Below are 27,274 nucleotides of genomic sequence, written 5' to 3' on the forward strand. Positions count from 1 at the left end.
TCGCTCCACATCACTAGCAAGCAAACCTTGTTTTTGTTCAAGAAAGCTGCACATAAAGAAGACACATTCTGCATTCTGCCCCCCCCATTACCATTACCAACAGGGGTTGGTGAGTGACACATTCGGGACTCTGTGTGATATGTGTTGCTTTCTAATGTGTGTCCTCTTCTAACCTACATTTGTATGCTTACTGCCAAATATGTACTTAAGCCTGAAACATGGATCCAAAAAAGGACATGGCATGGCAGTGTGAGCAGAAGATGCAGCAACGAGGCAACGGGGAGGACAGAGCCGGGTGTAATCTGACACAGTGTGAAAGATTCCACAAATCTACATAGCGACTGTGTTCCAGTTGGTTGTGCTGAGCTTATGCCTGAGCCTCACTGTGCTGCTACTGGCTCTTATCCCAAAGTTGGCCTCAGCAGCGCTGCTCGGGGAGCTGGAGGGGGCCCGGTCAGTGAGTTCACCGTGGCCAACAGCCTCCTCTCTCTCTCTCCACTCAACATACAGCAGCATATATATTATATGCACTGACATGTGTACACACATAGCTGTGGAACTACATGCCTTCCTCCCCCCTGTGTCTTTAAAGGGTTGTTGTCCTCTAGGCGGACAAGGTTTGAATTGTGTGGGTTTTGAAATGAAGAGAGAGCTGAGTCTAGTTGTGTCTAGATTATGTGCTGCAAAGCAGATCAGTGCTCTAATATGAAAATGTAGGCCATGGTTGAGCAAAAGGTCAGTCTGTTCCTTCACTTGTGTGGTTGTTGTATTAGACGCAAGGACATTAGTGTTCAGCTTGAGGTTTATTCACACTTTACATCCGTCTAATCTTCACAGCTCTGCATTTGGTTATGGGGAAAGCTCATACTGGCCATGTAGGATGCTGAGACTGAAATATTTGCAACTCCTTGGGCCAGAAACCATGATCAATAAAATATGCCAAGACTGGAATAAAAAAAAAATGAACAGCATTACAGTGTACAGAAGACGGTGATAGTCACAATTCTGCTGTAGGATTCTAGAAGTGTAACGTTTGCTGTTTCTAGCATTTTCTGAGATGTATTCATTTTGTGGCGTGTGTGAGCAATGTGAGAATAACCAGGTCCATTTGGGGTTTTTAGGTCCTAGATTTTCGCTCTTGTGTGATTCAGTCCTCCACATGCAGTTCTTTCTCTGTAACTGAGTTGTGCTGTAACATTTGGTTTCATCATGTTGATGATCTCTGCAGCAGAGTCTCTGTGACTTGCTGCCTGCTGTCTCACCCTCCTGTGTCCCAGTGTCTCAGCGGATGATTCTTCAGTGTCAGCTCACAGTTATTAGCATTTCAGTGTCATACTGACTGCCGTGACCTTCAGTGTTTCCTCTAACAGAAGTAGGATTGTTTTCTCTCGCTGCTGATCTTGTGCCTGACACCACACCATTGTCGCTTCTTCTTTTTTTTAATCTGCAGCATCTACTTAGAGACAGATACTGTATTTTTGTGGCATGTTTAAATGTTAAATGATACATTTATTTCCATAGCAGCTAGGGCTGAACAATTAATCGAAATTGTATCAAAGTCACATATTTTCATCACATATAATATTTCTTTCAGCCAAAATGTGTCATATTACCATTTTAGATTATATGACCGGTACACATCATATTCTACAGACTGACGAAAACATCTTTGTTTCTCACGGATCTGCACAAATACCACACAGTAATCATTTTAAATATTATTCAAATTTAAAATGAGAATAATGATGTAAAATTACAGCTGGCTCTGGCTCATTTTTCTGTGAGGGAGCTGAGGATGTTTCTACTCCAGTTATATACAGGAGCTCTTATTATTTCATCAAAGGTACAATCCACAACCAACCACACTCAAAAACAAGCTGTTGTTTGCTGCGTAATTGTTTTGCGAGAAACATGTCATCATACTGGGAGGCAGAATAGACAGACAGAAGACGTAAATATCAAAAATAGCATTGTGACTCGGCCACATGGTAACCCATCTTTAACTCCCAACCACAAATTGCAGCATAAATCATCATTCATTGTCCTGCAGAATGTTGATCAGCTCGGACTTCACTGTCTATTTTGAATGTCCTGCACAACACACTGTTTCCTGCAAACTATGCTGTGCTTCATATAGAGCTGATGCTACAGTTATCAGTTCATCCTTTTCATGCATCAGGCAGATTGTCATCAACACCAGTGACTACAATACCTTGTAGGCTCATTTGTTTTTGTTTTTTCAAAGATCTATTGCAGCCCTGATTCGTCATGTGTATGTGTTAATGTATGGGTCTATGTTACAAAATGAATGCATTCATTCTGCATTGGGTCGTGATAACTATGAAATCAGACTATTACTAAAAAGCCCTTCCACAAAGCGCAGCATCGGGGATTGAACTGAGCCACTGTGCAGCTCATTCTTACACCGCGCTGTTTTCTTGTCACACAGGTGTGTGTGCATTCCTTATAGGTGAACCAGAGGCTTTGCACATACTGGCAGACTGACACACCTGAGATACAACAACCAGGTGTCAACCAGGGCAAAAATGTCAGCAAATGTATGTCTGGTCTCAGTCTGTGCCTTGAAAATCTTGGATAGAAAACAAATAAGGTACCATTATTGTCACATCTTAACTAAATAGACTAAAAAAGATCTTGAGCTTTGATAATTGTATTGAATTTCACTATGTTAAGCTTGTTTATGAATGTTTAAATGCCCTCGCTCCTTCACCGCGTGAACACATCCAGAGACAACGGAGCTGCATCAAAATCCAATTCTGCAAAACATATTTTGCTCAGATGACCTTTTCTGCAAAAGGAGAAAAATCTCAGAAGCTGATCATTTGAAAGCAGATGCAAACCATAAATGCTGCATGCATGTCTAGTTCTTTAGATGTAATGTTGAATGCAGTGTTTTTAAACGTGTCTTTTATTGTATGTTTTATACTTAGTTTACTTAGTATACTTTTATATTATATGGGCTGCAACTATCGATTACTTTTATAATCGATTCATCTGTTGATTAATTTCTCGATTAATCGAGTAATCGTTTGGTCCATGAAATGTCAGAAAATGTAGAAAAGTGCTGGTCATTGCTTCCCAAACCTGGAAAAGGAATGTCTCGTTTTGATTTCTTTATTATATTCAAGATTCAAGATTCAAGATTCAAGATTCAAAGATTCAAAGTGTTTATTGTCATATGCACAGTAAAGAAACACGTTTCCCTGTACAATGAAATTCTTACTTTGCTGTCCACTCAAAAAACACCAGCATGCAGCAAAGAAACCCCAAAATACAATATAATATACAAAACTTGTTTTAATTCTTTAAAAAACAACAACACCCAAACCGATTAATCGATGACCAACATAGTTGACGATTAATTTAGTATTAGTTAGTATTAGTATTATTATTAGTTTAGTATTAATCAAGTAATTGTTTCAGCCTGATATATTATCTCCATCTACATAATGTCATAAAAGCCCTTCTTTGGAAGAGTTGCAAATTAGCATCTGCTATAACACTATGGTGCATATGTTACTGTATCTGTCCATATAAAAATACATTAAAAATAAATAAATAAAAAAGGTGACACCCGGCCTAATCTTGTATTTATTATCATTGTTACTGTTATTATTATTAATGATAATGTTGAGTCAATGTAATTGTCTTCACAGGGTAAATATTGCTGTAAAAGAAGTGTTTTAATAAAGACTCTGATGTTCAGTGTATATACCTAAGAATGGTGATGTTATTCTGTCACGTGCCGCTCGTACTCTGACGCTGGCGCACGCGCTACGATCACGGTCCCCCTGGTGACGTCAGTGTCCCCGCTGCTACCAGTGGCCCCCTGCCATATTTATCCATGCCGGGCAAGATGGCGGCGATATGGACGAGGTGTTATTGGCAGTGGACATAAAAAGGAATTTTATTCACAAAACAACGCCGAGTCAGATACATTTTTACACTCGGTTGTTTTGTGTGTGTCTCTGCCACGCAACGGGCGTCGACATCTTTTTTTATTTCACGCATTTCAACGTTTTTGTCTCACAAAATGTTCACGTTGTAGTTCGCTCGCTAACCGTCCAGCTGGCTAACAGAGAGCAGCCACTAGCTAGCTAGCCGAACATCACAGGCAAGCCGCCGCCGTGAAGTGTAGAATGGGAGAAAAGCTGGAGCTCAAGCTCAAATCGCCGGTTGGAGCAGAACCCGCTGGCTACCCGTGGCCGTTACCAGTATACGTAAGTGTTAAACTTCAAAAACACTCCCGTCACACATGTCGATTTTGTCCATGTTTTGGTCTTTGTTAGCTAGCTCACTGCTAGTGTTGCTAGCAGACGGAGCCACGGCACGGTCGTCTGAGGACTCGGGTCACACTGGTGACTCTGGTGACACTTACCGTGTTTTACAACAAGCGGCAGTGAACGACCTAATATTTCAGTAGTTTCTTATGCTTGTTACTGCACATCCGTCTTGGTGTGTCTTATTCATTCCTGTGGTGCATGTGATCTGTAGTCACATCTTGCTGCTGCTTAATGCTCTGTTGTTTGTTGGTTTATGTAAATATCTCTACTCATGCATTTACTTAGTGCATCGTGCTAAATGTCTGTTCATGTTGACTGCCTTGTGCTTTTATGATTCAGCTCGTTGTGCTGTCCCACTGCTTGTGATTGTCTTTGCTGTTGTCCAACTGCTTCTCAGTTGTTCTGTTATTTTAGCTGTGTCATGTTAACATGGCAATTAAAATAATATTTCCATCTGTGTTTTATTCTTACCTCGATTTTTAGGGAATCTGTTGTAATATGTTGCCATGGACAACAAATGAAAACCAGCCTCTTGGCAAACTGGCATATTTAATGTTTTGTAATATGCACTGTTCATGTCAATGAAAGCAATAAGTTGGATAGATACGATTGAGCCGAGCTGCATTACTGAGACAGACATTGACACTTGGTAAAAATAATCTTGAAACTGCAGCCACTTAAACAGGGTGTCTCACAACCTGCATTATGCCAATGTTTTCACACAAATTGTTTTTGTTAAGGGTCTATCATGTTCATGCAGTAGCACATGGCATGTTTATGTAGAACCACTTCATACATAAGCATTTTCTCTGTATGCATGCACTATCTGATGCCTGTAAATAACAACACAAGAGTCATTTGTATTGTATATAGAAATATAGGCGTGTACGTAATTGGTGTGGGTGTGTATGAACTCGGCAAAGCCTGCTACTCAGTGCTGCTCGTGTGAATAGTAGTGCTATATTCCTGGAGTGCTTTCAGAGTTTATAATCTCATGACACCCTGGTGATTGAGACCAGCTGGGTGTGTCTGGTAGTTTGAACTCTGGACATACACAGAGCCCCTTATCTAGCAGTGCTCAAGCCAGTAATAGTCATGTTGACTGTGTTGTTACTTTTATTTCCATGCAGCATGCTGTCAGCAGCACGTCAGTGTCTGACTGCAGTTGACTCACTGGAGTTGAGAGGAAAGGGAAGCGGTTGCAAACTATGTGGTCTTTTAGTGACATAAAACTAACTCTCTCATTTAAAGTAATTGCGGTAAAACAATGGGTGCTGACTAAAAAACCTGAATTTCTCAGAATGTCTGGGAGGTCTTTCTGCATATCTCCTCTCCACCCACACTGTACCCTGTTTGGCAGTGTCTGTTTTCTTTCTGTTTTCCTCCCGGTGAATAATTTTTATCATGAACAATCATGAGGGTTTTTAATTGAGTCTGGGCAACTAATTGATGTAATCTAAAACCCCTTCTGAGCTGGCTGATATTTGTTGCTCATGTCTTCACATCCGTGCATTGGTTCTGATAACATGGAGTCACGCGCCTTCCCATTGTAGCCTCGCCCATTTTCTCATGTTGTGGTGTGTGAGCATAAACAGGAGAGAAAGTATGTCAGGAATTTAACATACTTTTTATGTGCATGATGCTATTATACTGGGACACACTGAATTAGAAACAGCTGATGGCCGTCCATGTGGAGATCTGCAATATGGAGCATATTTGTTTAGTGCCGTCCTCCTGTTTTCAAAGAAAAAAGACTTCCTTTCCTTTCTCCCTTCCTCTCAAGTCCATATGGCCAGCTCTACAGGGAAGAGGATAGCTCCTTTTTAGCAATGCTATATTAATAGAATTCAGAAACACGTGCCAATATGTGGCTTTTAATGGTTTTCCACTTCCAGTCACGTTTTAATGATCACTTCTAACCTTATGTGAACTGCTTGCTGGCAGCAGCAGATCCCACTCCACGTAAATTCATTCTTCACTCCCACAGAGCATTAAGATTGCTTATCTCACCCATGGAGCATGAAAAAAATGCTGCCTGTGTTTTAATACACACAACATGGCTGTTGTACAGGCTGTTGCAGTATAGGACATGCTGTCAGAATCAAATCCTTAAGTCTTTTTTTTTTTCTCTGTTTGGTGCTGGGTTTCATTCCGAGTGTCTGTGTTTTTCCCCTGTCTCACTAAATGCCCACATCTGTGCATCTGTAAATGCTTTTATATGAGGAGCACCTCTGGAGTGGTGCCGTTCTTTGTACATTTGGTTGTGTGTGTGTGTGAATACACCTAGTTCTCCAAACCATTTCAGAAATACAAGAACTTAAGTACTGTTGAGTGAATTTGTTGTAATGCTTGCTTAAATATTTATTGATTTTATTGATAGACTCAGTGCATATTAATAAACCTCAGTATTAAGTACAAGATGTAAACATGCCAGATAATATAAGCTGACTTATATTCACCTGTTATTTACAAGGCTGCAATTAGCTCTTGCAAATAAATGGAATTGTCAAGACATCGCCTCTGGATAGCAGTATGTTTGTATTCATCAGGTGCTAAACACATCATTTTCCATTAACCTCTTATTTGAGATATAGAACAAATGATGACTTGAATGTTTGTTTTAGTTGTTAGCTGTATTTCATGTTAACAGTAATACAATGTGTAGGTGGCATGTCTGCATCAGTCATTTGTTCTCGTGGGCTAAGGTATACGTAGTGGAGCACTGTGTGGTGTGAAACCCCAACGCCCTCGGTGATGTGGTTTTCAGAGTCATGCATGCATGCATCACTTGTACCCATAGTGAGGAGAAAGAGGATGGTTGGTCTTTCTTGTTCTTTTTGCCTGACTCTCATTTATAGACGGTTTATTTTTAGCAGCAGTTGCAGTGTGTGCTGGTGTTCGCTGTGTGCCTCTTTGTGTGAGCAGGTGACCTCCTCCCATCGCAGTCTCATTTGCTCACTTTCAGTCTTTTTCATCTGCCTTGTAAGCCTTCTCCATTTACTAGAAAATTAAGTGGTAAAGCTCTTGTGTCTGCTGTATGTTTCTGAAGATTTGCAGATCATTTTGCTTATTAGCAAAGTTAGCATGGTACAAATATGGTTAGAACCGGAACTCTGCTTTGACAGAAATAGTAGAAGATTTCCTGTGTTATTATGCCTATTTGAGTGTGCGCACACTCATGTTTGAGCTTTGGCGGAAGTTTGTGTAGTAGTGGCGGGCTGTATTGAGCGGGAAGCTGGGAGGCAGTGAGCTGTTAGCTGTGGCTGCTGTGCCAGGCCTCAAACAGCTGACAAATACCAAGCTTTCCCTCCTTTCTCTGGCCTCTCTCTCTTCTCACTTTCACTTTCTTTCCTTTTACCCTCTGCTTTCTCCCCCACTCTTTCTTTCCCTCTTTTTTCCCTCCACCAGAGGCTCTCCTTGGCAGTGCACTGAGGAAGGAGACAGAAAGTGGGTCAGTGGGTCAGCTCAGGCAACTGGCTCAGGCTGGCTGCACTCTGGGTGTAACCTGAGTCGTCTTACTCTCAAAGAGCTGCTCAGCACACTCCAGCTAGTATTGCTAACTGTAGGTTCTCTACATGTGATTTTCTGGAGCTTTATTCTAGGTGAAAGGGCAGTTTAACTCACTGCAACTTTAGTTTTCTTAGACATTGTTTCTTGAATTAATTGAAGGTGAAATACAATTTGATTTAGAATTGCAACGACAAAGGTTTTGACTTGTAATACATCGGCACTGAAAGACAGACAAAGATTACTGAACACTTGTTATCGTTTTGTTTCTAAAAGTGTTTTAATGAAAGGCAAGTTATCTATTGGCTGAAGGAAGAAAGCCGATACTCCTCACCCCTTCCCTACGTCAAAGTTTTTGTTTAGTCTTTTTCTGTTCAGTTGTTATTTACATTCTTACACTATGTGCATTGTGAAGCATGCTTTATGTAGGATTTTTCTATTGCATTGTATTTTTAATTTTTTCTGTCCAATATCATCAGTATCATATTGGCTCATCCCTAGTCTTGTCCTACCTGTCCCTGCACTGTTGCTGTATACACACAAATGCTTCCTCAGCAGGGTCTGATATTATTGCTAGACAAGTATGCAGCATACTAATGTTACATAATTTATGTTCATGGAGATCAAACAGAGGCATAATCATAAGTAAACATCAAGAGCAATTAATATTATCATATGTTTTGCATTGCTGCTTTAAAAAGTGACTTATTCTGATTGATTGACAAAACTTTTGATGCTGTGTTGGCTTGGTCAGTAATTGCAGGTTTATCAAACTGTGTCAGCACAACTTTTGATACCTTTGCTTTGATAGAGAATGACTGTGAACACACATTGTGTAATAGACTGTACCATTCAGCCTCAAAATAGCCCTCAGTGACAATGGTGGTGGCTACAGGTGTGTCTGCAGTGGATGTTATATCTGGCATATACTACTGAAACACAATTGGATTTTCTTTGGTCCGTTGCTGGTAACTAAGTGATTATATTTATTATTTTGTTATGAAAGGTCTGAGGGCAACCAAATGAAAATGCTGTGGAACAAGCTTAAAACAAGTGTTCAAATAGAAATCCTGGACAAAACAGTTCTGTTGAATGTTTGAATGTCCTCCTAAATATTGTGCAAGTAAGATGCAGGGACTGTAACCATGTTGGATGTTATTACTGTTACCATCATAGGAGATTAAATAAAGTTAAAGTTCACCTTAACCACCAGCATTACAATTGCTTGTGTGTTATTAGTTTAAGCACATTATATTTAGCTGTGCTTTTCACATGGATAAAGTTTAGTTCCCATCATGATAACATATCATGATTTACTCCTATTGGCTTCAAAAACAGTGTTTGCAAAGTACTTGTACAACAAAGCGAAATCAAAAGAAAACAATTGTATCAATTTATCCTGAAAACAAAGTGTTTTTTGTGCATCCTTTTTTCTGCTACTGCAACAATTAATGGGAATTTGAAGTAGATTGACTGAAGTATGTTCTAATTTCTGGTGTCATGCTGTTCTATGTTTTTTTGTTAACTGCTTTCTGGCCCATAGTATATCTGCCCTTTGTGTATTGTTTTTTTCATCCATGACTAAATATGATGAAATACCAACATTTGGAGGGGCGTCAATCAAACGTTGAGCTCAACAAAATATGGTTTCAGAAAGCACATTTTCCAAAATATCTCCACAAATAATGAAACTTGAGAACCTAGAAAACCTAGAAAATCTAAGGCCTACATTGGTAAAAAAATAAATAAAAATGTTAATCTAGCATTTAACATGACTCCTCTTTGTTTTCAGGATAAACATCATGATGCTGCTCATGAAATCATTGAGACCATTCGGTAAGTGACCTTTCCATTTAATCTCTGAGTCAGCTCATGTGCATGCCCACATTCACACAGACAGTAAGTGACTGAGTCAGGTGCATGATGAAGTGTTGATTTTATGTGTATATTGCTGTAGGTGGGTGTGTGAGGAGATTCCAGACCTCAAACTTGCAATGGAAAACTATGTACTCATTGACTATGACACAAAAAGGTGAGTCGTGGTTCACATCTTTACACTGAAATCAAAATATGTCCAAGAACAATGATTATGAGGCTGTGCAATAGTGTCTATGAAATCTAAGGGATTTGAGCAAAAGTATGGCAACAGTTTTGTTTGTTATTCTCACAGCTTCGAAAGCATGCAGAGACTTTGTGACAAGTACAACAGGGCCATTGACAGCATTCACCAGCTAGTAAGTGCATTATGGGGAATGTTTTTCAGTGGTGTGTTGGTGAAATGAAAGTAAAAAACACATCGCTAAAAGTGGAAAACACTGTTTGCGTTACATCACTGTGTTCTTTGAATTTTTGCCAGGTTTGGCCTTTGAACTAGAGGTCGACCTGTATGGGTTTTTCTATGGGTGATGTTATAGCCACTTTTTAGTCATCAGGGCAGCCCATCACTGGTAATTCATGCCAATTGTTTTGGCCCATATATTTAGTGGAATTTCTTTTTTTGCCTCCTGATAAATTATAACAGTTTAATAATAACAGATAATACAAAAAACTGCTGAACTTCAGTCACTTCAGATCATTGACAAGATTATAGTATGTCTGCACTGCTGTGCAAGTAGTTGTGTCAAACGGGTCATCGAAAAATAAAAAAGGCTCTATTGACTTCGATTATTAAATAACAATCGGCCAGTGTTGATTGTTAAATAATGGCAACTATTAGCCTCTACTTTGAACTAATGACAGATGTCATCCTGTATACAGAATCTATCTTTATCCATTTTGGGAGGGGTCCTAGTTATTCATCAAATAGTTAAGATACAATCTAATGTATAAAAGTTCAATATTTGTGTCCATAAAATGAATAAACTCTTGAAATTTGGTCAGTTGTTTAGTAATTTTTTTGTATTTCTGTATTTCTTTTTTTTGCTTTTTTTTTAATTAAATGGCCATGGTAAGTTGATAATACAGTCTTAAAAGTGTTTTTTGAGGAGTGAATGACAATGCCTTCCTTTTTATATTTGTATTTTTGTGAATAAATTAAAAGAACGTAAATCCTATCTTACAGTGGAAGGGGACCACCCAACCCATGAAACTGAACAAACGTCCGTCTAATGGGCTGCTGAGACACATCCTACAGCAGGTGTACAACCACTCAGTGACTGACCCTGAGAAGCTGAACAACTATGAGCCCTTCTCCCCAGAGGTGTATGGAGAGACATCGTTTGACCTGGTGGCTCAGATCATTGACGAGATGGAAATGATGGAAGACGATACCTTTGTTGACCTCGGCAGTGGTGAGTCTGCTGTTATTGTGGGACGGCCAAGTTTTATTAGGTTTATAGTGCAGACAGAACACAAAAAACCCAATTGTACCAGTTTAACTACCTGAGTCCCTTTACAAAACTATAATTACCATTTTTTTTGTTTCTGTTTGCAGGAGTGGGACAGGTGGTGCTACAGGTTGCAGCAGCAACCAACTGTAAACACTACTATGGTGTAGAGAAAGCAGACATTCCAGCCACCTATGCAGAGGTAACTATATCTCCCTCACAGTGTCAGAGGGTTTGCCAGAAAGGATGTGACACTAAAGTTGCTTTCTTTCCAATTAGGGCTGCAATAATTAATAGATTACTAAATTAGTCATCAACTATTTTGATAATTGATTCATTGGTTTTGGTTCTCTGATTTTTCAGCTTAATAAATGTGAATATTTTCTGGTTTTCTTGCCCCATATAACAAAGAAATAATTGAAATTGAATAATTTTGTTCTGTGGACAAAAGACATTTGAGAACATATTTATTTTGAGGTTTGGGAAACACAGATCTGCATACGATTATCAAAATAGATGGTGACCTATTTAGTAACTTTCAACTTCAGATTAACTATTGATTAATTGTTGCCGCACTACACTTGGTGTGATCCAGCAAGTCCTTGGGATCTTTGGTGATCCGTTTAAATTATCTCTTGTTAGCCTGGTGCACAACAACTAACCACCATCTTCATTTTTTCTGAAAACAAGAAATAAGTTACCTGACATATTGTCTGGTATATATGCTATCATAAGGCCCATGAATATAAATGGTACTGCAAACAATGGCATTTGCAGTACACACCTCGGTTGTGTGAGGCCAGCTACTGTGGTGTGCCTGTTTTTGATCAGCCTGCATACTGGTTTACTATGTCATTTTCTTCCCATTTAACTGCAAACCCTTGCCAGCATGGAATAAGCATGTCTAAGAATAGCACCTTGCCAAACCGGTACAATTTATTCTTAGTCTGAATGTTTCCATATATTGCAAGGAGCCTAACTTTAGCTAACCAGCTAAACAGCTGCTAGTACAAGCTGGTGTTAAGTTTTGAATCCTTTTTTTCTGGAACATATGCAGCTGAGCATGTTTTTGTTTATACTGTTTTGTTATTGATATGTGACTTTCTTTGTTTCAGAGCATGGATAAAGAATTTAAGAAGTGGATGAAGTGGTATGGGAAGAAACATGGGGAGTACACAGTAAGTTGAGTCAGCGTGGCATTTACTTTGTGCAATGCGTATAACACATCCTTAAGTACTGCTAAGTAGGTCTGTGGATATTCAGAGTTTTTGTTGTTTGATTTTTAGCTGGAGAGAGGTGATTTTCTCTCTGAGGAATGGAAAGAAAGGATCGCCAATACAAGGTGGGAGACCACACTTGGTTGTTGGGACTTTTGATACAGAGCATACTAAGCTTTTGAAAAAAGTTTAACTCTGGTCATCCAAAGCATCCTGTGCAGGACTTCAATATGAAATTTAATGAGCTGATTTTAAATGTATCCACCTTTTTGTTGTAATAAACAATTTCTCTTGCAAAACATTATACTTGCTTGGTAATATTTTTACTGCCCACAGTAGATCTGAAATTGTCCCTCTCTGTCTTCCAGTATTATTTTTGTGAATAACTTTGCCTTTGGTCCAGAGGTAGATCACCAGCTGAAGGAACGCTTTGCTAACATGAAGGAAGGTTAGTATTTCACAACTAACCACTATATTATCACTATATTATAAGACCTGTAATATTTGACTATATGACATATAAGATCTACTGTTTGTCCCCATTTGGAAAGAAAGCATATGTTTATCTGTCTTTCTGTGTTTTTTTTCCTTTCATTTTATTTTGCAGGGGGGAAAATTGTGTCCTCTAAACCTTTTGCACCTTTAAGTTTTAGAATAAATAGTCGAAACTTGAGTGGTAAGTACCATAAATAGAGAAAAAGTAAATCATTTTCTATTTAAAGCTCCTGTTGGTTTGTTGATGACATGCTTGATTCTGTCTTTAATGCAGATATTGGCACAATAATGCGTGTGGTGGAGCTTTCTCCACTGAGAGGCTCAGTGTCCTGGACTGGAAAACCAGTTTCCTACTACCTGCATACCATAGACCGCACCATAGTAAGTCTGACAATTCATCACTGTTCCTGTAACTAGTGATTATAGGACGATGGGAAACAACAATAAAACGCGTAACTGCTACAGTGGCACAAACAAACTATATATTAGATACTGAACAGTTACCTCAACTCTAGAGGTTGGCTGCCATAGCACTAGCTGTTATTATCTTAATGAGCAGTCCGTCTCTGGAGGAGAAAGCAATCTGAGGAAAGAACAAACAGGGTTATACAAGGTAACACAAGCTCGGTAAATAACACTGAAGTTTGTGTCACTTTTGCAATTCGGAAAAAGTAATCCCTGGTCACCAGTGGGAATCCCACTGAGAAAGCTGACAAGCTGCTAGTGGTTTGTATCCTTTACTTATAAGAAATTCTTTATGAGTATGACAAATTTATTTTACAAATATATTGAGATTTGATCCATGATCCAAAATGACACATGTGATTCGCCTAAATTGCCTAACCCTAACCCAGCCTTTTTCAAAATGTTGGGGGTAGTGGAGTCTTTCCGAGGGTCTGTAAGCCAGACTCATTTAAGTGACGTACCACAACAAAATCTACCCTGGTGGCAAGGTTTGGATAATAGAGAAGTTTCTGACAGGGGCAAAAAGAAAACAACAAGCCAACGTCAGCCGAACGGAACAATGATTCACGATGACCAAAACCCAAGACTCAAAACATCGGCAGGGGACAGCATTACAATACAAAAAAAATGTATTTGAACAACAAATTATTGATATTGGTAAAGTATTCTTTGTTATCCAAATGTATTTATTGTTTAGAAAATGACACTATTATAGTTATAATTGCACATTTCATATTTTTGTTTGAAATTGCTTTCTCACAAAGCAATATTGAGGTTATTTGTTGTGCTAAAGCAAAAATGTTATTTGCACAACAAATTATTGAAAGAAAAGTGAAATGTTTGTTCTAATATTGATCCAATAAATGTTATACTTGACACATTGTTACAATTTCGTGAGAGTCGTGGGGCCCAACAAAAAAATTTTGAGAACCTTTAAGTGAAATAACACACACACACGGTTTGCATTATGTGTATGACTCACGATTCATCATATGATCCAAACAGTGAGTTCTTTCATCTGTGATACCGTTATGTTTTAAATTATAATCCAATAATAACAATTGAAAGATAATCAAATTTATCAAAATAAATGTAATGTAAATATTAAATTGTCTTGTCTTTTTCAGCTTGAAAACTATTTTGCTAGTCTCAAAAATCCTAAACTCAGGGTAAGTATTCTTCTTTCACAGTGTATAGCTGGTGTCATTGTATTTATCAAAGTAAAAAAAAAAGCTAAAATGGTTAATCTTATAACAGGAGGAGCAAGAGGCAGCTAGGCGGCGTCAGCAGAAGGATACAAAGGAGAGTAAAAGCAATAATACCACACCCACAAAACCGAAAGAACAAAACAAGGTAGGATCTCCCCAGATTTACCAGATTTTAAGTATGTAAGATTTTCCACCGGTTTGTGTAAATACACTGTATGTGTGTGTCCATTTATATTACAGCAGGACTCTTGTGGAGAGGAAGAGCATCCTAGCTTGGTGACAGTGGTCAAGGCGACTGCCAAACCAAGAAGAGCTCGACTCTTGCCCAAAGGTCGAAAGTTGAACAACAAGAAGCGAGGTCGACCTAAAAAAGCCGCCCCGGCTGCTGAGAAGAAAAACAAGAAGAATCAGAGTGCGCTGGACTTGCTGCATGCTAAGACCCTTTCTGCAGCGCCCCCTCAGGGTCAGAGTGCGCATTCACACCTTCATGTACACACATACTGTAGACAAAGAAGTCACCATGGAATATTTTGTTGGACAGCATCACACATTGATTTTAGTTTGCATTTACAGCCTTATTTCAATTATGGTATGCAGTGTCACAACATTTAATTTAATCCACAGCTGAATTAACTTGTCCTCAAAATTTGGATGGGTTTCTTTGGGCACATAATGTTGCTGATTATAGAGCTGGACAACTGAAGCAACCCTAGATCATAACACTGCCCCCACAGCCATGCACAGTAGGCTCTAAGGGAAATATTGAAGTTTGTGACTTTTTTGTTTTGGTCAGGCAATATCTATCGGTTTCCTACTTCTCAATAGGAATGCAACACCACACATGGAAATCTAGAGCTGTCTAATATTACAGATATACATATTTCCTCTTTACTTCAACAGAGTATGGCTTATTCAACTTGTAATTATTCTTATTTATTCTCTGTGCAGATGCATACAGGCCACCTCAGAGTCCCTTCTACCAGCTACCTCCCAAGGTCCAGCACTATCCCTCTAGTCAACTGCTGCTGAGCCCGACTCCACCTGGTCTGCAACAACTTCTAGGTGAGCTCATGATGTGTGTTTTGTCTGTTCATAATTTAAAGTTTTTCAGATAATATATGAAGGCACACATGTCCAAAGTCCAAATTCTAGGACAGAGGAGATTAAGTCTGGAAAATACTAAGTGTCCACAAGTCAGTTGTAGCTGCCACAAACCTTTTTGATTCTCTCCTATTGAACATTCAGGCCACCAGCCCCTTTTAGACCTTTGTATGACAAGTTGTATTTTTTTATTGTCTGGTTTGTAACTTAAGTCAGATATTGTACCAGACCGTCTCCTCTAAACACACACATTCCAAGTGGTAGAGATAAACAACAACAACAACAGTGGTGCAACAGTGGTTTTAGGATGTTTGCCATTCACCTTTACGCTTGTGTTTGGCTTCACTGACACATAAGTGACACGGAGAACGAGTAACCATTGCTGCTAAGCTAACTACTAGGCCAGGATAACCACCATATGTGAATTTAAGTGAAACAAAGTGAGTCAGCAAGAGGATATCTAACAGAGGGTGAGGGCTATTATGAATAAATAAAGTTAGTATATGTCAAGTGGCTTGACAGCCACAATTAGTGCTCGGTGGTATACCGGTTCATAATGAAAGCCGGTATATTATTTTATTAGGATTCTTCATATATTGCTATATATATGAAAAACAGAAAGTGGTGCAGCAAAACACTGTTTGATGGGGAACACTGCTGCACCATACATGCTAAGGGCTTAGCTGAAGAAGTAACTGTGGTAGCAATATCAGGAATGAGCAATTTATTCCACAACCTTAGCAGAAAACATGTCTGAGAGTAGCAAGAATCTATTCAGTTAGGTCAAAACACATGCTGCACACACACTCAGTAGCACCTCCTACACCGAAAAATAGGTGTTTGTAGCATGTGTTGTGGTGATGAATAAAAATACTGATGTTTACTGTGAAACAGTTGAAATTATGAAAGATACAGTGATATAGATTTTTGGTCATAACGCCCAGCACTAGCCAGAATAGTTACAAATAGCAGAATTTATGGAGTTTATGGATAACATGCATTCATAAAAAAATGAATGCATGTTAAAACTAAAATGCATTAGTTTGGATTTAAAACTCCTCATCAGCCCGTCTTACAGTAATTATTGCGACAGACTAAGAATTAATCATCCATTCCTTGTTTCCCCGTGTGCTTTTACAGATAACATCAAACTTCAATACCTCCAATTTATGACCTACATGAAGACTCCTCAGTACCGGTCCAACCTGCAGCAGCTTTTGGAAAAGGAGAAGGTATTTCATAATGTGATCAGATACCTGTATATTACAGATATGCTACTGCTCCTTGCATACATTCAGTTATATTTTATCTAACTAACAAAGTAACTTTAATGTTATTGCTTTTTCCCCCTCGTAACATTTTTGTTTCAGCAAAAGCACATGGACCTGTCAGGACAGGCAGAGCAGCTTCAGTCTGTGTGCGAGTCTCACAAGGACAGGATCAAAGGTCTTTTTCAGACAAAGTTAGATGAGGTAGGAGCTTCTTTAATGTCTTCCATATCCATATTTATGTTGTCCATGTTTGTGGCAGGAGTGGGATCATGTTATCTGTGAATTTCAGTGACAGTTATGTTATGTACCTACAATACATTGGTATGTTTCTGCATTGGGGGTGACAGTTTTAGCCACTGGAGGCCAGCAAAGACTGGACTTGTTAATGTGGTCTTGATATTTTTCTTCCTGATGTATTCAAACTGTGTTTGTTAACCAGTTGGGAGTGAAAGCCTTGACTGTGGAGGATCTGCTACAGGCCCAGAAGGAGATATCGGCTCACAACCTTCAGCTGAAAGAGCAGACTAAACAGCTGGAGAGAGACATGGCCTTGCTCAGAGACCACAGTCTACTACTGGTGAATCATCAGAGCCACAAACCCCATCATTCAGACCTGACATTAACATCCGTTCTCAAAGCCCTAGATGTGTCTTCTGTGACAAGCACATGTGTGCTTTTCACCTCTCTGACTTTCATGCAAACGCACACCAATGCTATGTTGTACAAATATGTCCATTGCCATTGTGTACATCTCTGTTTGTGTGTGTTCCTGTTTGTGACAGACACACACACAGACTTCCTGAGATCTGATCTTAAGTGGAGAGTGTTGGAGATTGCGGACCTAATTTTAACACTTTATCATGACATTTGTTGACATCTGGATAGAGTAAATGTAGTGTAGTATTGTTTGTCCACAAATAAAACAACATGTGGTCACTGGGAAGTATAAAATTCTTTCAATTGAAAGCATTTCATCCCGTGGATGTATCGGCGTTCACACATGTTAAAGAATGTGTTCACATGCCTCCTAGACCATCTCAAAATGTGGTCTGACACTTTTTGGTGCATTCATACCTGGATCTGATCTGGATCTTGTGATCGGATCCTTATGCACAGATGTCAATGCGAGGTCTGGATGGTGTAAAAGTTTCTGTTGTCCACTTTTATATTACCAGTATTTCACAGCTTGTATATTTATCTGCTGAAATATTTGTTAAGCTCTGGGTTTAATGATAATAGTGTTTTTTTTATTATTATTTCTAGCTGAAGGCCCGATGTGAGGAGCTGAAGCTCGATTGGGGTTCTTTGTGTTTGGAAAGTTTGTTGAAGGAGAAGCAAGCACTACGCAGACAAATCTCTGAGAAACAGAGACACTGCTTAGAGCTACAGGTACACAGTCCACTTCTTCATTTTGTGGGATCCATTTCTATATGCTTGAATTTCCCTTTCCTTCTTCTTGTTGTACTCCTCCATGCCTTTGTGTTTTCATCCTATTACCTGCCTCCACCCTCCTCCCTTTCATCTGTCCTTCTGACTCTACCAGAGACATTTATGGGGATTAAACTCGTCACCCATACACACTTATGACAACTTGATGAATTCCTGTCTTGTATTTTTTCAGCATGTCTGTTTTATTTTGTAATGGCTCCCCCTGGTGTCTGTTTGTAGATTAGTATTGTGGAGCTGGAGAAAAGTCAAAGACAGCAGGAGTTGCTTCAGCTCAAATCCTACAGCCCCTGTGATGGCTCCCCATACAGAAAAAGCCTGGACTCGCGCTCTTCCACAGACATGGACTCCTCAAAGCTTGGCCTGTCTTCAGCCCCAGTCCTCAATGGCATCAGTCCAGAGCTTTCTATTAATGGCACCAGCTCACCAGGCTTTGAGCGGACCAGCACAAAGGGAGAGCTTCTTTCTCGCTACCTGCCCATCTCTCCTGACCATGAAATTGTTTCTGCCACCCCTGACGCTCGGCAGAGGCAACAAATCTCTTCCCACACTCTTCCTGACTACACACGCTTCTCCCCTGCCAAAATTGCATTGCGGAGACACCTAAACCAGGACTCCAATGCTCACTTGAGGGGTCCGGGATTGACCACACACAGGTTGGTATGCGCTAAAATCTCCCAGTTTCTAACAGTTGGCTTTTTATTTATAAGGTCTCCAAGTTCATTCCTTAACAAACCGCTGTATAATTTAAGTTTGTTAAACTTATCTTTTTTTTAGGGAATTTGGTAACGTTAACTCTTCACTTGGAGCCAAACAAAACTACCCCTCCCCAAATGCATCTGACGCACAGAAAGGTTCAGAGAGGGTAAATAAGAATGTTTTTTTACTGTCTATGAAACTTGAAATGTTGAGTTCTCTATCTCTTCTTCAATTTTGGATTTCCCACTATTAACACATTTCTTTTGCTGTCTTTTAAAGGGTGGTAAGGAGAAAAGTCCGTCTGTTCAGGGAGACAGTAGCATTACGAGTCTGCCTATCAGCATCCCTCTGAGCACTGTCCACCCAAGTAAACTACCAGTCAGCATTCCATTGGCCAGTGTTGTGCTGCCCAGTCGAGCTGAGAGACTGGTGAGCATCCTCACAACACTTTTATTCTTTATTTACCGCGTCTTTTGATTTGATGATTCTTGTATTTGTTCTTTCTTTCTTGTACCATGTAATTATTGTCTTATTTTAGGGCACATTTACACAAGCTTCTGACTCTTTTCACAGGATGTCTCATCTTCCTTTTGCTTTAAATTTCAGAGAAGTACTCCAAGTCCTGTTTCTCAGGCAGGCCAGACCAATGGTAATTTAAATAAATGAACAATCCAATATTACAGTGTCATTACCTTAGATAGATACAGATGATTTTTCATCTAGTTCAGTGCATTGAATCTGTTTATTCTTTGTTCGTTAGTTGCATGTGTTTTCTTCATGTGCATCTGTGTCATGAATTGGTTTGTCTTTAGGATATTCATCCAGCTCAGGGCTGATGAATGGAGGTCCCCACTCCGAGGATCACAATGGTGCTTTATCATCACCTCTTCCACATAGCAACAATCCAGTGACTGGACAAATAGGTCGTGCAGGTCCCATTCAGAGCCCCCCAATCAGTACTGGAGGGGTGCTCCAGTATGCAGATGGACCACCAAGAATTCTGCCAGAGGATGGACAAGACCACCAGGCGGGTGAATCTGACACTGAGCCCCAGGACAGTGAACTGCAGAGGAGAATCTTCTTCTCTTCCTCTTCATCCTCATCTTCCTCTTCGTCAGGCAGTGGAGGCAGTTCAGCCGGAGGATCACGCTTCCACCATCACACTGGCAACTCAGCCAAGCAGGGATATCACAGTAACCATGGAAACCACCACCACCACCACCACCACCACCATCACCAGTCTCCCGGCACACAGCACACACCCACACACGCGTTGTCATCACATTCCTCTCACAGCCTTGGCTCTCAAGAGGGACGCAAGCGGGGGAGAAGGAAACGCAGCTCTGCAGGGGCTGTGACAGCCAGTGGATCCCCAAAGAGGAGGTCATTCCCTGGACTCAGCTCTTCCAACCACTCCTCAGGATCACCACTCAACATTAACTCCATGGTGAGTTATTACAAGTATTATAAACTAGCAGGGCAATAATACAGGGCTTAAAGTATTCATGCACTGTGCAGAAATTCTGGCGTATGGATGTCAGGAACAACAGTTAATACATATTCGAACCTGTGGATGAGGTTCTTCATGTTCGAGTCCGCTCGGAGTCACCAGCCAATGATATGAGAGAAATGCCGCTCTCACTCTCAACCTCACCTTCGTTAGTAGCCAATCAGAAGTACAGTAAGTCGGGTCTTAGCATTGCGGCTAGTGTTTATTTATTATGTGCTTTGTTGGTGCAGAAGAAAAATGGAGAACAAATGTATTAAGCTTGGAGAAGATGTACAGATTGTCGATAAAACAATAAAAAAACTAATGGAGTTGTGACCATTGCCGGCAATGGCCGTCCATGCACTCCATTATACAGTACAACCACACTGCCTCATGTAACAACTGACACTCTGTTGTCAATGACTGACCATTTCTGTGTGACTTGGAAATATGTGCATGCATGTTTATCATGGAGCACAATCTATCATTCGCATTGGCTCAGCCAAATTTGATATCCTGACATTGATGAAGTTACGAGTCAGAATATGAATGAAATATCCTTGTTTTTGTTTTGTTCGTTTGGTGAGTGTGATGTAAAGCAATGTAAAAACCAGTCGTACTTGAATTTGTACTGTCACCAGATTGACTAAACCAGCAATATGAGATAATAACTGGAGCTCACACATCTTAAGGTTTCGTGAGTGTTTGCCTCATAATCCCCACATTTTAGAGATGGGATATAGAAGAAATGGTACTATTAAAAGTACAGGAAAAGTTTGTGTGTTGTAAAAAATGTTTTCCTGTGTTGAGAAGGAAAACACTTAAGTTGCACTATTACAGTTTTGCACTATTGTTCACAGTTCTGTTGAAAGCTGTCACTGTGATAATGTTAAGTATTTCTATTTGCGAATTTCACACAGTGAAAAGTGAATCTGTGTACTGCTGCGAACCAAATTTCCCCAGTCAAATGCTCTCCAGTTCTTTGAACTAGTGGATGAATACTGTGCATTCCACACTGAACACCAATCGTCCTGTGATGTGTCTATATTGAGTTCTTGCTCCCATTTTGCTTTATTATACCCTGTGTTTTTGCATTCTGTTTTTTTAAGGCCCAGATATGTTTTGGAAATAGTTTTCTTGTTTGTCTTTTTATAAGCTTCGATCAGAATTTCAATTAATGTATTACCTTATGTAGATTTGTAGGTATCTGAAAAAGTCTTTTGGTTCCAGTCCAAATTACTTTTGCTAATTAGACTTTTAAATGGTTATGTCATTCAGATATTTGTCCATCTACCCTTTTAAGTGGTTAGTCTATCCATAAGTATATTGTCTAACTACTTATAGCCAAACAACACTTTCTCTCTTGAATGTTTGTGTAAAATAAATATGGAAACATGCTGTGACCTTTACAGTTACTAGATCTGAAGCAGGTAGGAGGGAAACCAAAAGATATGTTACCCTTATCTGATAACAAGGAGAATTACTTCATTAATTTGCATGTCCTTGTTCCAATAGGTTAACAACATCAACCAGCCTCTGGAGATCTCTGCCATCTCCTCACCAGAACAATCAAGTCGTAGCCCCATTGGACCTGACCTAGACCAGCCTCCTGTCTTGAAGAGAGAGCGCCCCCTGGAGCTCAATGGTACAGGTCGTTACTCCTCAGCCCCCAGCTCTGACGACGAGGACTCAGGATACCCCGCTGACAGCTCTAGTTCGCGGTAATTCAGATGTAATATGACAACAATTTTCCTGCTTTCCTTTTTTTCTAAGGTTTCCACTTTAAATAATGGCTGATTTTTTGTCTTGTTGCCACACATCAAACAATTACAACATTTTGTCTCGTATTTATCATAAACCACTTTAATCTGATGTTTCTAGTTAAATAAATATGATTTTATCTCATTTAATTGCACCAGATATTGCATTTTTAAGAGGGCTCACACATTTTGTGACTGATACTCATTGGTGGTCTTTTTTCCTAGAATTGAAAGAAAAATAGCCACTATATCATTGGAGAGCAGAGATGGACCAAGCAGATTAGGGGATAGTGAAAGAGGTATGGTCATATAATTAAACAAATTAAGTCAAAATGAAAATTCTTGCATTTCTGCTTCATGATGATTGTTGCTGTTTTTATCCTCCAACCTCCAGGAAGAAAATCTGGAAGCAGCAGTGGAAACAGCACGGGTAGTGATGCTTGCTCTTCATCCTCCATGTCCTCTACCAGCAAGTGGAAATCTACTTTCTCACCTATTTCCGACCCTAAGCAACCTAACTCCGATCCGAGACAGGGGGGCTCTCCATTTGGAATGGGGGGTTCTAGCCGGGGCACAGACTCCGACTCTGACCACAAACAGCAGCATCAGCATGTGAGAAAAACAAGCGATGGAGAGTCATCCAGCTACATGACCCCTAATCCCTTCCTCATTCAGGAGGCAGGAACCCGAGGAGGAGGCAGCAGTGGTGGTGCTGGAGCTCAGGGAGGCAACGGCTCAGACCAACGCCAGGCCCTCCAGAAACAGAAGACTACTCGTGACTGGGATCTGAAGACGAGCAGCAGCCTGGCCAGTCAGAATCTCTTCATTTCAGCTGCTGTCAGCAGTGGAGGTGGGATTCTGAGTGGGAAGGTGGGTGGTAGTCCTGTAGCAGTTTCTTCAACTACAGGCTCATCTGTAGGACAGTATCTGGGCTCTCAGTTCCCACTCAGTGGGACGTCAGTCTTACAACCCTTGTTTGGGGCTCAGACAGGCGGATCCACAGTAGGTGGGACCACGCGGCTCGTCAATGGACACTCTGCCCTGGCAAGCTTCTCCAGTGCAGGACTGGCAGGGGGAGCAGCTGGAGGTGAGTGTTACTCATTAAGTAATCATGCAGTTTTACCTTGTAATTCCTGAAAAGTCAGAATGAGGTCTTAGTTTTAACCTGGGGTCATCCTGATAAACAATAGTCTGCAGTCAGATTTAACATCAGGCAAGTGGAGACTCAGTGCTGCTGTCGTTCTGTCTGTCTCAGTCTCATAGCTTAACTGACTGCTTCCTGTGCTGCCACGCTTTGACACAGACTGGCTGCTTCGATGCTGCAGTTGGAAACACCCTTGGAAAATGTTTATTCTTAGTTCAGACAATTCAAAATATATATATTTAATTATTAAATTTGATCATTTAGCACAAATGGTGAAAAAGAACCGATTCAATTTATGATTGACCATGAATTAATATTAAAGCATAATTATTGCATTAGTCCTTTGTCATTTTCTGTGGGTGTATCTGTTGGGATTGTATGTTAGAGTCACTTCACTTTTAAGAAAAAAATTATCCAGAAATTTTAGTTCTTGTAAAGACTTCAGTATAATGCGATCTCATATTGGCCACATGGATTTGGTTTGACCACAGTGACAGTGAACTGACTCGGTTGCTTTTTGTGTGCTTGACTAGGACTTGCTTGGCACTATGCACAACCTGGCTCAGTCCTTGCTTCTCTCTTTGTCCCCCTCACTCTCTTTGCTTCTATTATCTGCCCCCCACTCTCCACTCTCTCGCTCTGCCCCTTCCTCCATTTTCTACTGTATGATTTGCAGGTATATTTCACCACGTGGTTCCCTCAGTGTCCTCCCATCAGTTTGGGGTGACGTTACCCACCTCGGGAGGCCTCAGCTCTCTGCTCAGTCTCTCCTCTTCTTCCTCTACCTCTCAAACTCAGCACACCTCCCCCCAACCAGCCTCCACACGCCTGGCCTCAGTGTCCTCACCTCTCCCACTCTCTCAGGCTCAGCACAGCCGCACTCAGTCGGTCCTGCACAGCCCGCCTCCTCCCACGCTCTCCCTGCCCCCTCCACCTCCCCTCCACAGCGTCCCCTCCACCTCTGCACCCACACACTCTGATGCACCACCATCGTCTCGATCAGACTCCCACTTCTCCTCCCGCCTGTCTCATTCTTCTCTCCATCACCAGAGAGCGCAGTCATCCCTCTCTCACTCTAACGCCTCCTCCGCCTCCTCTGCTTCTGTCACCGCTACCACCTCTGCTACTGCCTCCCTCTCCTCCTCGTCTCTGTCAGCCTCCTCCTCGTCCCGTCCATTTGCAGTGCACTACTCCCCTCGGTTGCCCCCTCCACCAGCCACCACAAGTTCAGGTGGTAGTGGAAGCATGTGGAGGAGTCAGGGCATGCATGGCACCTACATCACCTCCCAGCTCCCCAACTCCCGACCTAGATAGGGTTTTGGGGAGGGGGAGGGGGGGGTGGGGAAAAGATGATGAGGGGAAGAGAAAAGGGCAATCAGAAGGTGGAGAGGCAGAGAATGAAAGAGAGAAAGAGAGAGGCTGGTAGAGAGTGAGACAGACAGATTTTCCTGTGCTCCCACATGCTGTTGTTCTGATTGAACAAGGTAAGTCATTTAATGGGTTTGGATTTAAACTGTAAAAACAGTGATGCATGATGAAGTTGTATTTTGACAGTAGCCATGTCTCCATTAATATGTAGCACATTTTAACCACATATTCAAAGATTTGGCTGGAGAAAATGAGCATTCAATACTGTATGTGTTTCTATCAACTGCTGTGAAACAAATATTGGGACTTGGCTCGCTGAGTTAAGCAGTAGGTGGCGCAAAAATACATGTCACAAAAATAGAAGGCACAACCATAAGAATCTGAGCTCCTGTTTTCAAACCATGTGATTTGACCATCGCTGGTTTGAGTTTTGTCACAGCGTTCACAAACGTCACCTGCAACCACACACCTGTTGGAAGATACCTAATATCAATCACACAGGTGTTATCTGATATGTGCTTTGATTTATCAAATAGTTTCCTCTAAATGGGAACATAATATACAGAAAATCCCCAGGTAAATGTATGCAGTAAAGTCAATTTATGGCAGTAAACATTTTTGTGAGGGTTTTTTTCCCCCTTAGATTTCCATTCAAACAGAGTTATTTTTGCAACCAGTGGAGTTGGCCCCCTGGTGGCCAAAAATCCTTGGTATACTTCCTCGGACATGCCGAAGTGCAAGACTACATTCACTTTTTGTTTACTGTCTATGAGTGCAACTTGATAAAAACCACCAATAACTGTTGATGTATGGTCATTTTTTATTGCTGCTTCAGTTCATAATTATAATATTCGCTTCGAGCTGAGGAAAGCTGTGGTTACCTGATTGGTCCACTCATACCTCCTCTTACCCACTGTGTCCACAGTTTCCATGATTTTTCATGTCTGAAACCCGCAGTCATGATTTGTAAACACTGTCTTTTATTCACTTAAACCCGATATTTTAGGTCTTTGAAAATTTCACGTAAAACAGGCTGATGGAAGCGCAACTATAATTTAATACTTGCTTCGGCTTGTGTATTTCCTTGAGTGTTGAATCCATTAGCGACAGAACCACTTATGTGTTGATGTTTTCTTCTCTCTTTTTGCTTTGATCCACCAGGTAATTGATGAAAACTACCTCAAGATGAAATCAACTATGCAAATGTCCAGGTGCAGACCAAGGCACTGTCTTCACTCGCTGGTGCTTCAAAATGTCTGCACTACCCAACCCAAGTGGGGTCTCTGACACACACACACACACACACACACACACAGACACACAACACAGACACTCACCAGCACCACCACTATGGTTACCTTAAACAGAATTCCTAGGTACTAGTTGTTCTCATGTGAGGACTGTTGTCATATAATTATGTTTGAAGGTTTTACATGATGGAGAACAGTTCTGGCTGCTGCCCAGCACTGGCTTAACTGAGTATTCGTGTCTGGTGGTTTAACATTAAGGTGCTCAATAGTCTTGTCTTAGTCACTATTACAGCAACTATTGTTCTGCAAAAGAAACCATTTTATTTGAGTGGCTTGAGGGAACGTTTAACAACACAGTCCACCTTTCTGTGCTGAATCTGATCAGGTGTCCCATGACTTCCTTCCAAAATTTCTATGTGTGTGTGTGTGTGTGTGTGCGTATGGACTCAAACACACACCCACAGGCCAGTTCAGTGAACTCTGCTTAGATGTCATGCAGCTTTTTAACTCTGCATGATTCCTCTTCCTTCAGTGAAATTCAGTGTTTGTTGCAGAATATTTGACTATTAAGATGAGGAACTTAATATTTTGGTCTAAACCTCACACTGGATAGTAAAATGTAAGATGTAAGTTAGACTCATGTAGCAAAAATGTTCTGGCTGACGTGTTGACATCCCATTAAATTTGGTTATGTTGATAATTGACCATATATTTATATTAGGGATGGGAGGATACCACTTTTTTCTATCCGATACCAATATCACAAACTCGAGTATCTACCGATTTTCTTTTATTTCGATACAGTCATTTTAGACCATTTATGAACTATGAAGCTGTTACCAACTCATTTGTACCGAGTCATTTCAAAGACATAATTCTCCAACTGTGTGACAAATATTGAAGAAATAAACAGCCCACACATGACTCAGCTAAAATGCTTTTGCTGATTTTTATTTACACTTTTGCAGTCTGTGCATAGTGAAGCATGCAATATATATGATTTTTGGATCGTATGAGATCTTACATTTTTATCTGTCCGATGTCTGATCCAATGATTTTGACCAGGTTCGGACTGATACTGATTCCCATTCCTCCTAACTTATAGTGACACATTTAAAGCTGTGGCTTATTCATTTGGCATAGTGGTACTGTGGTTAGCAGTGGTGCCTCACAGCAAGAAGGTACTCCGTTTGAATCCCAGTACAACCACAGCCTGTCTGTGTG

At 40.5% G+C, this 27,274-nt stretch overlaps 1 protein-coding gene across 4 annotated transcripts; it reads left to right on the top strand.

Moving 5' to 3' along the window:
- Nucleotides 1–3,837: 3,837 nt before the first annotated feature.
- dot1l (DOT1-like histone H3K79 methyltransferase) lies at nucleotides 3,838–26,874 on the top strand. 4 transcript variants are annotated; one of them, XM_044043598.1, is made up of 29 exons: nucleotides 3,838–4,241; nucleotides 9,604–9,647; nucleotides 9,769–9,843; nucleotides 9,982–10,045; nucleotides 10,873–11,101; nucleotides 11,245–11,339; nucleotides 12,253–12,315; nucleotides 12,424–12,479; nucleotides 12,723–12,802; nucleotides 12,962–13,030; nucleotides 13,124–13,230; nucleotides 14,442–14,483; nucleotides 14,572–14,667; nucleotides 14,763–14,985; nucleotides 15,471–15,584; nucleotides 16,764–16,855; nucleotides 16,994–17,095; nucleotides 17,334–17,471; nucleotides 18,158–18,283; nucleotides 18,563–18,996; nucleotides 19,118–19,205; nucleotides 19,319–19,468; nucleotides 19,646–19,688; nucleotides 19,852–20,486; nucleotides 22,044–22,249; nucleotides 22,514–22,587; nucleotides 22,683–23,158; nucleotides 23,276–23,375; nucleotides 24,109–24,758. In XM_044043598.1, the coding sequence occupies exons 1-29, from the start codon at nucleotides 4,161–4,163 to the stop codon at nucleotides 24,744–24,746; spliced, it is 4,740 nt and encodes a 1,579-aa protein (XP_043899533.1). In that variant the 5' UTR covers nucleotides 3,838–4,160; the 3' UTR covers nucleotides 24,747–24,758. The 4 variants fall into 4 exon arrangements, with proteins under 4 accessions (XP_043899533.1, XP_043899530.1, XP_043899532.1 ...); XM_044043595.1 differs by having other exon boundaries at nucleotides 22,683–23,375; XM_044043597.1 differs by having other exon boundaries at nucleotides 14,766–14,985; nucleotides 22,683–23,375.
- Nucleotides 26,875–27,274: the final 400 nt, after the last annotated feature.

The sequence above is a fragment of the Solea senegalensis genome, linkage group LG14 (genome assembly GCF_019176455.1).
Source record: "Solea senegalensis isolate Sse05_10M linkage group LG14, IFAPA_SoseM_1, whole genome shotgun sequence".
Classification (NCBI taxonomy): Eukaryota; Metazoa; Chordata; class Actinopteri; order Pleuronectiformes; family Soleidae; genus Solea; species Solea senegalensis.